This window comes from Pseudorca crassidens, chromosome 13 (assembly GCF_039906515.1).
Source record: "Pseudorca crassidens isolate mPseCra1 chromosome 13, mPseCra1.hap1, whole genome shotgun sequence".
NCBI classification, from domain to species: domain Eukaryota; kingdom Metazoa; phylum Chordata; class Mammalia; order Artiodactyla; family Delphinidae; genus Pseudorca; species Pseudorca crassidens.
Window position 1 is genome coordinate 47632084 of NC_090308.1, and position 16122 is coordinate 47648205.

At 36.1% G+C, this 16122-nt stretch overlaps 1 protein-coding gene across 4 annotated transcripts in view; it reads left to right on the forward strand.

Annotated features, from left to right (window-relative positions):
* REV3L (REV3 like, DNA directed polymerase zeta catalytic subunit) overlaps window positions 1-16122 on the forward strand; it is a 245390-nt gene that overhangs the window by 210258 nt on the left and 19010 nt on the right. For all 4 annotated transcript variants that reach the window (XM_067702334.1, XM_067702333.1, XM_067702331.1 and 1 more), the window contains 4 exons: window positions 1153-1397; window positions 2340-2448; window positions 4305-4511; window positions 13475-13584. In XM_067702334.1, coding sequence (XP_067558435.1) covers window positions 1153-1397; window positions 2340-2448; window positions 4305-4511; window positions 13475-13584 — 671 coding nt within the window. The remainder of the gene's footprint in view (window positions 1-1152; window positions 1398-2339; window positions 2449-4304; window positions 4512-13474; window positions 13585-16122) is intronic.

Consider the following 16122-nt stretch of genomic DNA (forward strand, 5'->3'; position numbering starts at 1 on the left):
AAAAGGAGGAGGATTTGGGAATCAACATAAGTGGGCTGTATCACTTTTTTTTAATGTTAAAGAAAAATGGGAGCTTGGAAGCCATTTAACTCATCTCTTTCTAACTAGTTTCCCAAGGATATAATGAAAGATTTTTGTTTAAATGCCTTGCTGAAAATGGTTTCATGCTTTTATTCCACAAGTGTTTATTTGAATACTTCTAGTGTGTTAAATAAACACTGTGCTAGCCATCCAGGATACTACATTAAATCGCTTAGTTTCCTTAACCTCATAAAATCTTTTATTTTAATTATTTTAATTATTTTATATCTGTAACATTCCCCCAATCTACCAATTCAGTATATATAGCAAAACTAGAGCGCTAACTACTTTGGCATTACCTGTTGCTGTATTTAATTTTATTGCTATTATTAAATAGCTTATAAAGCTATTTATTTTACTTATTTATACTCCCACAAGTTTTAAAAACTATTTGATCTGGCTCATAATAAAAGGCAAAGATACTTTAAAACTACATGAGAATACTTCAGTGAACCCATGCTGGTTCTTGTGAGTGCTTTCTTTTTCTAAACTATAAACCGTCTGCTTTATAGCAGTTATTATAAACAATCAGTAATTGCTTGATTAATTTTTGTGAGGGACCAGTATTAACCTGACTACCTTTCAGTTTTGGAATCTTGTGTTCCTTCTTGGGAAATTGAGATAACATTTACCCATCTCAAGTGTCCTGACCCCCATTCTCTAATTTTCCCAAATTTGTCAAAGATTATTGGCCAACTTTTTAAATGAAATTGTCAAATTGTACAACTGTCTCTTCTACATCTGTTTATTATGATATTGCTATCTTTAAATATTAAAAGAAATCTAATTGTGTCTGTCTTTTCAAAAATAATTTATTGTGTAAGTTATCTGACGTATTTTGCAGTTTTTATAAAAGTTATGGGAATAGGAAAAGGACTTATGAAGGGTTCCCTTCTGATACCTGAAAGCCGATTAAATAACCAACATTATGTAACTGTGTTGTAAGAAAAGTCTTCCAGCCGTATTTTGAAGAGTAAAACATCCCCCAAATGATTTTCACATATTCAAAAGACCAGTATATTTGTATTTAAGTTTCTTCTTCTCTCCCTACTTCTACCTCTCTGCCTGCAGTACCGTGTGGAATCAATGATGTTGCGTATTGCTAAACCAATGAACTATATTCCTGTGACACCTAGTGTACAGCAAAGATCCCAGATGAGAGCTCCACAGTGTGTTCCTCTAATTATGGAGCCTGAATCTCGTTTCTATAGCAACTCTGTTCTCGTTTTGGATTTCCAGTCACTGTATCCTTCTATTGTGATTGCATACAACTACTGTTTCTCCACCTGCCTTGGCCATGTGGAAAACTTGGGGAAGTAAGTTTTTTTTCATATTTACAATTACTTTGTTGTACTTTGTATTTCTTACTAAAATTAGACTTTCTTTGAGTGCCTCTTTGCACATGAGACTGCCCTTACGAGCAAGATGAATGGGCTGTAGCACATCTAGTCCGCTCTTTGTAGTTACCTTACTAATTAATTAACATGGATCACCATATGACTGATTGAGCATCATGGATGAATAACTCATATGAAGAAGACTGTGAATACGATCAGCCAATTTATCTGTTCCATCTTTGTGTATATCTATGGTCTCTTTTTAAATAAGAGTTATATTTAATTTGTTGGTATAAATCACTTTTCAGTGGAACAGTTTGAGGATTATGGTCTTATAACTTCGGCTATGACCTCCTCTTGACTTTCCTTAGAAATAGTTCGTTTTCTAAAAAAAAGTTAAATTGCCAAATGTTACATTTTATTTTTTCATGTCAACCAAATTTTTTCTCATAAGAAATATACAGTCTTCCTTTAAAATGATTTCTGTGTATTTAAAACCAAGTGTTATAGTTTTAGTCTGAAGTATATTCACTCCTTATAGAAAGCTTTTATGGAAATTGTATTGGTAATTCTGTCTTTTTAGTAAGAACAGGAATTTGGAAAAGTTAGTTGCAGTCTTTTTACTTAAGGCTTAAATTTTTCTTCAGGGAACTTAGTGTAAGGTAGTCATATGTTGAGCTGAAATTTGGTATTTTAGTATAGATTTTTCCCATGTACTTTAGGATAGTGCTATTTAAGAAATGTTTCTAATATTTGAAAAACTGCTTTTTGGTAACTAAACATATTACTAAGTATATTAATTCATGTTTAGATGTTTAAAAATGAGTTTCCAATAGAATTAGAAAGATTCCTAAAATTGCCTAGAATCTCTGTTCTATGATTTGAGAAAGTATTTGCTTAATTTTTTTTTTTTCTTAACAGGTATGATGAGTTCAAATTTGGCTGTACCTCTCTAAGAGTACCTCCAGATTTACTTTACCAAATTAGGCACGATATCACAGTGTCCCCCAATGGAATAGCTTTTGTCAAGGTAATACTCTTTTAGAAATGAAAGGTATCAACTGTGGCTTAACCTTTGGAGAGCTGATCGTTTAGATGTTGTTGGCATATAATACCAAAAAAAAAAAAAGTTTGCTTCAATATCTTATCTCAGAAAGTCAAAGATATAGGGAATCTTCCAAGAAATTTTTTAAATCATTTAAAAAAAAATAGTAATCTTGTTCTGCATGAATTTAGGTTTAAAATCTTTTAATTATAAGATTTTAGCTTTTAATGAACTATTGCAAGAAATAAATGTGCCTATATACCTTCTGCCCTTTATTAGAATCTGGCAGGCTTAAGTAGCTATTTTATGATCACAACAATGTTAACTTATAAAGATTAAAATTGCCTTAATGTGTATACTTTACTAATTGTTTTATATACTTTAAATTAAGACTGCCTTAGAAATAATGATATTCTAATGTATTTATTGATTGTATTTTTTAAGAAGATACCCAAACTAATAACAGAGTCCCTTTTTTCTCTCCTTTGTCTCCCCTCAAAAGAAACTAAAAAAGCCTCATAAATGAATAAAGACAAATAGGAAGAGATCTAGGAGAAGATTATATTGCCTCTCATATGCCAACTTCATTCCTTTCTTTTCTGTTTCCTTAGCAGTGAGTCTGTACTAGAATCGTGGGATGGTAGGGTGGTTGGTGGTGGTAGCATGGACCCCGCTAGCCCTCAAATTCATTCTGGTGTACTTAGCAAAAGTATCATCGTTCTCTACCAGTAAGAGGATGCTGTGTTTAAAGAGTACTATAAAATTAGCCATTTAGATATGAGGAAAATTTTTACCAAGTGAGTTCATGATATATTACATTTTGGAAAATATTACATTTTAACATAATAACATATATTATGTCTTAATATAAACATTATGGCTGCTTCAGAAGGTACACAGAATGAATTAGAGGTTACAATATGTTTTCATTGTCACATATCTAGCAGCTTATTATTTTATCTCCCTTTAACAGCATTTTAAGAACTTGCATCTACATTTTGACCCAATGTGTAAAGCTTAATGAAAACTAGATTTTTTAATATTCAGGAGTGTGATTATCCTATTCCTGAGGTTTTAATTGTTCAGTCCAACATGCATTACCTTGCACGTGTCTGTGAATCATCTTCAGAGTTAATACTGTTTTGTGGTTTTCATTCCTAGTGGAGTTCTCATAAATTCTCCCTAGTCTTGATTAATACAAATGATTTTTTTTTTTTGGCATCAACAAATTTTATCACCTCACTATTCATCCCCTCTTCCAGATTGCTAATAAATATAGGCCGGAGGGGATGGCTTAGTGGTCTAAGCATCAGATTTGAAATACCTAGAGTCCCTGGAACTGCAGGTTTGAATGTCAGCAGAGTCAACCCAGCTCTTCATTCTTCCAAGGTAGATAAATGGAGTTCCATGCAGATTACTGTGTGGGGTCATTAGGATGAGATCTTTAAAAACTGAGGTTTGTTATGAGTGATACAAATCCCGTGTGTCTTTCTGAAAGAGTGGGGGTTTGGATCAGAGTTTTAACAAAATTTCCCTCTGAACTCATTATATGGTCTCTTATGTACTAGTTGGCATCCTCCTCCCTGGAGGTCTCTGAACTCACATAGTAGTGCTACATTAGATTTATGAACATTACAGGAACGTTTTAGGAGAAAAGTCCTCTTCAAAAGAAAGAAAATGTGATGATTTTATATTGATGGCCGCTCGTCCTGTGGCCACGCTATTGTTCGTATGTTTCAATTCATGACAGTTGGCCATTGTTATACTTTGTGCTTCCTTCTTAATTGTCTAAATCTATAATGTTTAAGGGATTTAAACATTCTTTTTTTCCTTTATGATAGCCTTCAGTAAGAAAGGGTGTGCTACCAAGAATGCTCGAAGAGATTCTGAAGACTAGACTGATGGTGAAGCAGTCGATGAAGGCTTACAAGCAAGACAGAGCCCTTTCACGAATGCTCGATGCACGTCAGCTAGGACTTAAGCTGATAGCAAATGTCACATTTGGCTACACAGCTGCTAATTTTTCTGGGAGGATGCCATGCATTGAGGTAAGTGATAAAAGTCTATAGTTTTTTTCAAAAGAGACTAAAGCAGCATTAAATGAATGCCTATTCATTAAACCATTTTGTTTTGAAACTTTAGACAAAATGGTTTCATTTCCATAACATAGGATCAGTTTTTCTCAAACCAGGACTTATATATTGATATATACATATTCTTAGGAATTTGTGCGTTTTCTCTGAGAACTCTCTGTGTTTTGTTCAATGATAATTTTAGAAATTAGCATACACATATTTCTGCATAATCTGGATGACCCTATTGTAACCAATTACTGACATGAGATTTCAGTGCCGCCTTTACAACATTGTTTACAGTAACATTGGTACTAAATAATTCCTTTTAATGTGTTGATAGAGGTCTGATGATAGTTCAGTTGTCTTCTCCAAATGTCAGAATAAAAGCAATCATTCCATATTTACTAGTGTACCAGTAGATACAAAGCAGAACCTTTCTTTTGCAGTGGTAGTTGCAATTAAAAGACACTTTTCATTAAACAAGACTGATTTCTTGTTATTTACTAAATTAGGGTGTTAATTTGACATGAATACAGTATAGTATGACAGAGTAATATAATAATTTACTAATGGTCGGGAAAGGAACAGAGTAAGCTTGTTTGCTTGATGATCTTTTCATGCCAGATGAAGGCTAGAGCATTGTGGTATACCATATTTGCAGTAGTTCAATAAGGGAAAAGCAGTGGAAGAATCAAGTTCCCACAGAGCTCACAGTAGGCAAAGTAAACTCCAAAAACCTGTGCAAGGGACTTCATGTCCAACATGTAAGAAACTGCAAGTCTCTACTCTGTCCTCACACTAAGTAAGCTGAACAGACAGAAAAATCAACAACTCTTCTTAGATCTGTCAGAGAGGTGAAGTCACAGGGTAAACTGCTGCCCCCAAAACTGAAGAGACCAACAAGTGTATACAGAGAGTCACAACTTACCAGAGCAGAAATCAAGAGCACAGATCTCTGTGAGAACCAGTGCCATGGTAGGGAAAACCGAACTATAAATGATGAATCGCTGGAGGCTCAGGGTGGACAAATCTGAGTGATAAAAACTCCAAAGGACCCAGTCATCAGGGTCCCCATACTTTTGTGAATTTTACCTCTAGGAGCTCAACCAGGTTCTAACAGTGAATATCAGAAAAAAAATTCCCTTGTGCTTCTGGCACAGAGAGAGGAAAAGAACCATTTTGAAATACACCAGAGCATTCCGTTTTTAACAGAGTCTGCCCTCAGGAGAAACTATTTAACCAGAGCTTAACCTGATGGAGTTTTATCAGAGCCTAACTGACCTGGAGAAAGGGAAATATCCAGCTCCAACTGCTGTAGCCTTCTACATGGAAAAAAAATACTGCAGCCCACTCTAGTCATCCTGTCCCACCAAAGTGGGGTGAAAAACTGAAAATCACATGTGAAGTCTACAGTCCAGAGGCACAGTTCACTGAAAGACTGAGACCTACTCGTAGGACTAAGGCGCCCTTCCCCTCCCCCGACACCTTACCACCACATTACTAAAGGCCTATTTATAGCAGTTCCGTTTACCCAATACATCATGTCTGGCTATCAAAAAAAAATTGCAAGACTTACTAAAAGCCAAAAAACAGTTTGAAGAGACAGAGAAAGCATCAGAACCAGACTCAGATAAGGCAGGGATGTTGGAGTTTGTCAGACTGCAAATCTAAAACTATGATTAGGATGCTAAGAGCTCCCTCCAGTAGCTAAAGTAGACAGCATGCAAGAACAGATGGGCAGTGTAAGCAGAGAGGTGGAAATTCTAAGAAAGAACCAAAAAGAAGTGCTGGAAATCAAAAATCCTGTAACAGAAATCAAGAATGCCTCTGACTACTATGCTGAACATGGCTAAGAAAAGAATCTCAGAGCTTGAGGAAATCTTAGTAGAAACTGCTAAAACTGAAAAACAAAGAGAAAAAAAGACTGAAAAAAGAGATATCCTAAAACTGGGACAACTACAGAAGGTGTAACATACATGTAATAGGAATTCCAGAAGAAGAGAGAAAGGAACAGAAGACATACTGAAACAATACTGAAACAATAATGACTGAGAATTTCCCCAAATTAACGTCAGGCACCAAACCACAGATCGAGGAAGTTCAGAGAACACCAAACAGAATAAATGCCCAAAAAACTAAACCTAGGGACATCATTTTCTAGGTTTCTAGATACTGCAGAAAATCAACACTAAATTAAAAATCCTGAAAGAAGCCAGAGGGAAAAAACACCTTGCTTATAGAGAAGCAAAGGTAAGAATTATATCCAACTTTTCCTTAGAAACCACGCAAGCAAGAAGAAAATGGAGTAAACTATTTAAAGTGTTAAGAGATAAAACTCTTCAACTAGAAATCTGTACCCTACAAAATTATCATTCAAAAGTGAAGGAGAAATTAAGATTTTCCTCAAAAATTGAGGGAATCTGTTGGCAGTAGACCTGCCTTGCAAGAAATGCTAAAAGAAACTCTTCAGTGAGAAGGAAAATGATAATAGGTCAGAAACCTATATCAATACAAAAGAATGGAAGAGCATCAGAGAAGAAATAAGTAAAGGTAAAATAAACACTTTTATTTTTCTTATTCTTAATTGATCTAACAATTAACAATTTGTTCAAAATAATAATAGCAACAGTGTATTTGATTATGTTTATATACATGTATATATAAGTAAAATGAATAACAAATGGTACAAGGAATGGGAGGAAGGGATTAGGATTATTTTATTATAAAGTACCCACACTACCTATGAAGTGGTATAGTGTTTTGAAAGTGGTATATTTTAAGTAAATATAAATATTGCAAAATTTGGGGCAACCACTATAAAAAGTTAAAAAAAAATACAACTAATGTGTAAGAAGGAGAGAAAAAAGAATCATATAAAACAGTCAAAACCACAAAAGGCAGTAAGAGTGGAAAATAAAAATAGGAACAAAAACAAAGGCAACACATAGAAAATAAAATCAGGAAGGACATAGTTGAACAACATAATCAACTGGATATAATGGACATTTATAGACTACTTCATCCAACAACAGCTGAATACATATTCTTCTCAAGCTCACATGGAACATGCACCAAGATAGACCACATTCTGGGCCATAAAGCACTTTAACAACTTTAAAAGAATAAATCATACAATATCTGCTTTCAGATCACAATGGAATTAAACTAGAAATCAGTAACAGAAAGATAGCTGGAAAATCCCCCAAATACTTAAAGATTAAGCAGCATATTTCTAAATAACACATGGGTCGAAGAAAAAAAATCTCAAGAGAAGTTTTTAAATATTTTGAACTAAATGAAAATGAAAACACAGCTTATCACAATTTGTGGAAGTCAGCAAAAACAGTACTTAGGAAATTTATAGATTGAATGCATATATTAGTGGGAAAAAGACCTAAAAACAATCATCAAGTAAGCTTTTACCTTAGGAAACCAGAAAAAGAACAAATTAAATCCAAAGCAAGCAGAAGAAAAGAAGTAATAAAAATTACAGCAGAAATCAGTGAAATTGATTTTCTCAATTGATTTCATGTTTTCAAAGAACCCCAAAGCTGGTCTTTTGAAAAGATCAATAAAATCAATAAATCTCTAGCCAGCCTAACTAGGAAAAGAAAAAAAAAGAAAAGAGTACACAAATTGCAAATATCAGAAACAAAAGAGGGGATATCACTTCAGTTTCCATGGACATTAAAAGGATAATAAAAGAATATTATGCACACAAATTTGATAACCTAGATGGAGTGAACCAATTACTTGAAAGACATAATCTGCCAAAACTTGTACAAGAAGAAATAGGCAGTCTGAGTAGGCCTATATCAAAGAAATTGAATCATTAATTAATAGCCTTCTAAAACAGAAAGCATCAGACCCAGACGGGTTCACTGTTAAATTCTACCAAACATTTATGGAAGAATTATACCATCTCTCTACAGTCTCTTTCAGAAGATGCAAGCAGAAGGAGTACTTTCTAACTCATTCTAATTACCCTAATACCAAAACCAGACAAAGACATTATAAGAAAACTACATATCAATGTCTCTCATGAACATAGATGTAAAAATCCTCAATGAATATTAGCAAATCAGATCCAAAAATGTATAAAAACAGTTGTACACCACAACCAAGTGAGATTTATTCGAAGTATGCAAGGTTGGTTCAACACTGAAAAACCAGCTGAGAGCCATCATATCACATTCAGGTTAAGTAAGAAAAATCACATGATCATGTTAACATACAGAAAAGGCACTTAACAAAACCCAAAACCCATTCATGATACAAACTCACAGGAGACTAGGAATAGAGGAGAACTTTGTCAGTTTGATGGAGAATATCCACCAAAAAACCTACGGCTCACGTTATACTTAACTATGAGAAACTTGAAGCTTTCTCACTAAGGTCAAGAACAAGACAAGGATGTCCCAACTCATCACTGTTTTTCACCATCATACTAGAAGTCCTGGCTAATGCAATAAAACAGGCAAAAGGAAATAAAAGGTATGCAGATTGGGAGACTTCCCTGGCGGTCCAGTGGTTAAGACTCCACAATTCCAATGTAGGGGGTGCAAGTTCGATCCTTGGTTGGGGCACTATGATCCCACGTGCTGTGCCATGCGGCCAATACAATAAATAATAAACCTTTAAAAAAAAAAAGGTATGCAGATTGGAAAGGAAGGTAAAACTGTCTTTGTTTCCAGATGACATAATCCTCTATGTAGAAAATCCCAAAAAAATGATGCACAAAAAAACCCTCCTGGAACTAATAAGCGATCATGTAGCAGAGCTGCAGGATACAAGGTTAATACACAGTGTATACCAGCAATGAACAAGTGGAATTTGAAATTAAAAACACAATACCATTTATATTAGCACCCCCCAAAATGAAATACTTCGGTATAAACCTAACAAAATATGTACCAGATCTATATGAGGAAAATCCCGAAACACTGATGAAAGAAATCAAAGAACTAAATAAATGGAAAGATATTCCACGTTCATGGTTAAGATGACTCAGTATTGTCAAGATGTTAGTTCATCCCAAATTGACATACAGATTCAATGCAATCACAGTCAAAATCCCAGCAAGTTATTTTTTTGATATTGACAGACTGATTCTAAAGTTTACATGAATGGGAATTCCCTGGTGGCCTAGTGGTTAGGATTTGGGGCTTTCACTGTTGTAGCCTGGGTTCAATCCCTGGTTGGGGAACTGAGATCCCACAAGCTACTCGGCCAAAAAAAAAAAGTTTACATGAAGAGGTAAAAGACTCAAGAATAGCCAACATAGTATTACAGAAGAACAAAGTCAGAGGACTGACTTACTGTAAAGCTACAGTAGTCAAGGCAGTGCAGTATTGGCAAAAGAATAGACAAGCAGATCAATGGAACAGAATAGAGATTCCAAAAATAGACCCACATAAATATAGTCAACTGATCTTTATCAGAGGAGCAAAGGCAATACAGTAGAGCAAAGACAGTGTTTTCAACAAATGGCGCTGGAATAACTGGACGTCCACATGCAAAACAACATGAATCTAGGGCTTCCCTAGTGGTGCAGTGGTTGGGAGTCCATCTGCTGATGCAGGGGACACGAGTTCGTGCCCCGGTCCGGGAAGATCCCACATCCCTCATGGGCCCGTGAGCCATGGCCGCTGAGCCTGCGCGTCTGGAGCCTGCGCTCCACAACAGGAGAGGCCACAGCAGTGAGAGGCCCGCGTACCGCCAAAAAAATATATATATATATATATATGTGTGTGTGTGTGTATGTGTATATATATATATATATCCTAACCTTAGAATAAGAATTTGGGGGTTTTGATCTGGCAGTAGAAGTTGAGGAGTGGAGTTCTGCCAGGAAGTACGCTACTACCTAACATGTTGAAAACTGAATGCCAAGCAACATCTGCCTCCTTGACCCTGGACTTCTCAGATATTCTGAGGTTAATGACTGCAAGCTTGCATTTGGCCCTTCTTTACATGCCAACATCACAATTTAATAATGTTAACTTATTTATGAAGTCATTAGTGGAAAAAGCTGTCAGCATCACAGAAAGGGTCTCTCGTGAACATGTCACAAGTTAGCTCCAGTGGAGTCAAAATGGAAGCTACTGTCTTTAAAGGCAAATAGACTACTGACTATGGCCGTGTGCTTTCCTTCAATGAACACACAATCAAAAATATTTGACAGTACCACCAAGATCACATAAAATATGCTAGATCTAGACTATCAAAGAGAAGGACAAGACTTTGTAAGCAAGAATTCCTGTAAGAATGCAGAGAATGAGTAATGTAGCTAATAGTTGTAGGTTAATGTCTCTGTCTCAGCTCAACACTGTCACCGATGTGTTTATTCCATAAATTAAAAATTTTATGTCTTCACATTTTTCTCCTAAACTATTTACTGTTCATGATAAAGCTGTATATACACATACATGTATATCTGACAACTTTTTCAACTGGCTGTTCATTGTCTCTTTTTCTTTCTTTTTTTGTGAGATATAATTGATATAACACATTATATTAGTTTCAAATATACAACATAATGATTCAATATTTGTAATATTGCAAAATGATCAATATCATTTAGACCACAATAAGTCTAGTTAACATCCCTCACCACACATAGTTAAAATTTTTTTCTTGTGATGAGAGCTTTTAAGATCTACTCTCTTAGCAACTTTAAAATGTACAATATTATTATTAACTATAGTCACCATGCTGTACCTTACATCTCTAAGACTTATTGTATAACTGGAAGTTGGTACCTTTGACCACCTTCACCCATTTCCGCCCCCCTCCCCCCCGCCACCTCCTGCTTCTGGCAACCACCAGTCTGTTCTCTGTATCTATGAGTTCAGTGGGGTTTGGGGTTTTTTTTGTTTTAGATCCCACGTATAAGTGAGATCATAAAGTATTTGTCTTTCTCTGTCTTACTTCACTAAGCATAATACTCTCAGCGTCCATTCATGTTGTTGCAAACGGCAAGATTACCTTCTTTTGTATGGCTAAATAATATTTCATTGTATATGAACCCCATTTTCTTTATCCATTCATCCATCAGTGGACACTTAGCTTGTTTCCATGTCTTGGCTATTATAAATAATGCTGCAGTGAACATGGGGATACAAATATCTTTTCCAGTTAGTGTTTTTGTTTCCTTCAGATAAATACCCAGAAGTGGAATTGCTGGATTATGTGTTGTTCTACTTTTAATTTTTTGAGGAACCTCCATACTGTTCTCCATAATGGCTGCACCAATTTACATTCCCACCAACAGTGCAGGAGTGGTTCCCTTCTCTCCACATCCTTACCAACATTCTTTTCAGAGAACTTTTACTTTAAATATTTTTCTTATTATGACTTTTCAGGATCCCAACCATTGCCTGAATTGTGAAATCAATTAATTTCCTCTTTTTAAATCCAGTCTCTTGGCCCTGTAATGTTTTTCAAATTAGGAACTATGACACAAAGTAGCAGAATCAGTTTTAATGTAATTGCCACTCCTTCTCTCCCACTGTCCCCCCCCCCCCCGTGCTCCTCCCTCTCATGCCTCTAAGTCCTTCATACTGCATGGACTTCAGGGCCAGCTGCAAAATAGTTCTGACTCTTCCAGATATAGCTTAAATGGGTCAGACTAGACAGCAGGAGACAGACATTTAGGACCAGTATATGTGTGTATTTGTATGTGTATATCTCAAAAGCATATTGGACTCTAACACTCTATGGCTCACCCATTTAGCTATTTGCTGTCACATATTTTTATCTTGTGTGAAAGTGGCAAAAGATGACAGATTGAATATTTTATTCAAACTTGAATTTCAATTAGGTGACCTGATTTTTTTTTTAATGTATTAGGCTATAGTTCATATTCTCAAGGTTTTCTAATGCACTAAAGGTCTCAACAGGATTCATGATCTTAATTTAAAACCCAAATTAAGTTTCTGCTGTCAGTGTTTTATTTATTCCTTTGTTCATACACTTAATATTTCCTGTGTAAATGACTTTAAACAGCCTTTTAAAATAACTATTATTCAATCCTGCATTTAGTTCAGATAATTCAAACTTTACAGTAAAAGGGGAAAGATCATTATAAATACTGCTTGCGTCTTAACACAAAAGAAAAAGTGCATAATTCTTATTTTAAAACTTTAAAAAGTAATGTTCCATTTATGCTGAATGGCAGTTTCCCCAACCCTTAGCTTTAGTGAGTTTGATCAATGAAGCAGCAGTGCTATACTAGTCTCCTTAAGTTCTTTAACTATGAAATATAATTGGCCTGCTTCTCATATTTGTCAAGATCCACCATCTTCTTGTTTTGTCAACTTATGCCATGATCACTGTTAAAACTCAATCACCAATGAAAGAACTTAGACATATATCTGCCTACTTGATTTAAACTGAACCCTTGTAATATATTTTCTATCATATAATTATGCATTTTTCCTTATATCAATGTTTAGTGTCATCTAAAAAATATGTATAACCGATCACTGAGATATAGGTTCAGCATAAGCTTTACTGATACTGAAAAAAATGATCGTAACACTCCAACAGAAAAATTTTGAAAGTCACACATGTACATACATAGTGTAATTTCCTGCTTAGTTGGTTATAAAGGCATTTTAGAAAGTCCTTGAATAAATAAGGCTTTTTCTTCTAGGATCAAATGTAGCTATGTATATAGTACAGTCCATTGTACTCACTGATACACTCACAGGCAAGTCTGTATATTGATTGGTTTCTTTTATTCATTCATCTCATTTTCTTCTTGAGTACTTGTAGAAAGAATGATGGCACTGGTGATTTTTGTTTTTTTAATGTTCTTTTCTCCTTGTTTCATTTTTAGAAATAATAATTAAAGTTAAGTATTATATATTAAAGTCTGTTGTCTTATACTAAACTACATTAAGAAATTATTTTCAATGTGTTTGTACCAACAGGTTGGTGACAGTATTGTTCACAAAGCCAGAGAAACCTTGGAACAAGCTATTAAACTGGTGAATGATACCAAGAAATGGGGTGCTAGGGTTGTATATGGTGATACTGACAGGTAATGAACTTTCTGTTTTGTAGTTGTCTTCTTGCATCTCCTCAGATACTCATTTCAGTGTGTGGAATGGCTTAAGGGTAATCCTTCCTAAAAACAGAGTTCTACCTAAGTTCTTTTCAGTCCTTATGATCTTGTGATTGGAGTTAACACAGGTCCTGATTTACCAGATATGATCTTAAGAGACAGAAAATGTATATGACCTGAGCCACAGAGTGTGAAAATTCCCAAGGCATCCCTCCAGGTAGCCAAGTAGATAGGGATCTGTAAAACCTGCATACACAGGAGTCTAATCTGTTTAAAGAAACAGCTTTTAATGTGAAGAATCCCTCAGATAGCTGCAGCTCTCTGAATTTAAATATATATCTTAAAATAATCAAACTGTTTTTGAACCACAGTTGCCAAAGATGTGAGTGGTTAACTTTTCACTGGGCCCCAAAATCTGTTGACCTTCTTCTATAAACAGTGCAGATTCCAGATACATTTTCCATTTGATTCCAGAGGCTCACAGACTTCCTGAAGCCCATCATCCTGAAGCCCATTCTATCCAAAGGATAGAACTGCCTTTGAATCCTGAATAACCTCAGCCTGCTTGCTTGCTTTGATATTTTTCAGGGCCCAGTTATTTATGTAACATCTTATTTATACGACTTACTAAAATTTTTCTACAATATAGGTATTATGCAAATTTCTTAGAGTCTGAAATTTTTTTCATATTAAACGCTTAGAGTCACAGTGCGATCATTCTAAGAGCACTTGCCTCAGGAGCTCTGATCACTTTACAGTGCAGTGGAGCAAGCAGAGATAATGCTTCTAATCACTAAAAATAGCTTCTAGGTAATCTTTAAACAGCATTTAATCTTCTCCAGTTTTTTAATGCATATACAATCAGCATAATCATATTAATGCTGAATGAGACCTTTCCTCCTATAGCAGCTGTTTCATTATCAGCAGGTGGGGATAGTTTCAAGTTATCCAGGCCCCAGTTATCCATAGTCTCTACTGTTCCCGTCAAAAGCCACTCCTCACTTTGACTTTGGGTATTTCACTGCTCTGTAAAACCACTTCTGCTGAATAGTCTAGCAAAATAAAAATTAGTGGAACATAGTTTTTCACCTTGTTAGCAGAGCTCCTCACAAAATATTTAGGGAAGAGGAGAAAGTTAAACTTTAAATTGTTGAGTTTAATTCAGGGTTTAAACACATCAGTAGTTGACAACACGCACCCAGAAGCAGAAGTTGGCATGATTCTGACTGTAAGATTTTTAGGCATTCAAACAAACCAAAAAACACAGAATGTCAGAGCTGGAAGAGGACTTTTTTTTTTTTTTTTTTTTTTGCGGTATGCGGGCCTCTCACTGTTGTGGCCTCTCCCGTTGCGGAGCACAGGCTCCGGACGCGCAGGCTCAGCAGCCATGGCTCACGGGCCCAGCCGCTCTGCGGCATGTGGGATCTTCCCAGACTGGGGCACGAACCCGTGTCCCTTGCATCAGCAGGCGGACTCTCAACCACTGCGCCACCAGGGAAGCCCTGGAAGAGGACTTTTAGGTCAGGAGTTTTCATGACCTAAAAGGGTGGGGAGAAAACCCTAGGGGCACATTCTCAGATGCTACTTAAGAGCAGATTCCCCTGGAATAAGAAATTTGTCTAAGATTGCCCAACTAGTTAGCAGTGGAGCCACAAATTGGTATGTCTCTACATAAGACATCACAGGTTTTTATTATTCTAATCAAAAGTGTAGGAACTTCCCTGGTAGTCCAGTGGTTAAGACTCTGCACTCCCAATGCAGGGGGCACAGGTTTGATCCCTGGTTGGGGAGCTAAGATCCCATGTGCCACACAGCACAGGATAGATGGATGGATGGATAGATAGATAGATAGATAGATAGATAGAAAGAAAGGGAGGGAGAGGGAGAGAGAGAGAGAGAAAAGAAGAAAAAGAAAGAAAGAAATTGTATTTGCAGATTTGCAGTATCTTTTTTTTTTTTTGGCTGCACTGCCTGACTTGTGGGATTTTAGTTCCCCGGCCAGGGATCCAACCCGGGCCCTGGGCGGTGAGAGCGCCGAGTCCTAACCACTGGACCGCCAGGGAATTCCCTGCAGTATCATTAGAGCTTTTGACTACCATTCACCATCTGATTCATTCAACAAATGTTTACTGAAATACACTGTATGAGGGCAGTTCACTCTAGGGCATGCATTCTCAATGGTAATAATACTGCCCAGTAGCGCACAAGTTGGTCCTCGAGGAGCAAAGAAGTACAGTGGGTTTTGGCCCCACAAAGCTCAACCCTACCCAACAACATTTTAATCCTTAGTAATTACTTTCTCTTGTTAAATTTACTTTTAACTTTTTTGGGGGGAGGACAATAATGATAACATACTGAGAAGCACTGCTCTAGGGATAATAAATGTATGCTTGGTGGAGGGAAAGAGTTCTTAACCAAGAGTGAGATCTGGATTCTTTTTAGCTGTGCTCCTAGCTGATTGCATGGCCATCAACAAAGTTGCTTAGGGCTTCCCTGGTGGCGCAGTGGTTGAGA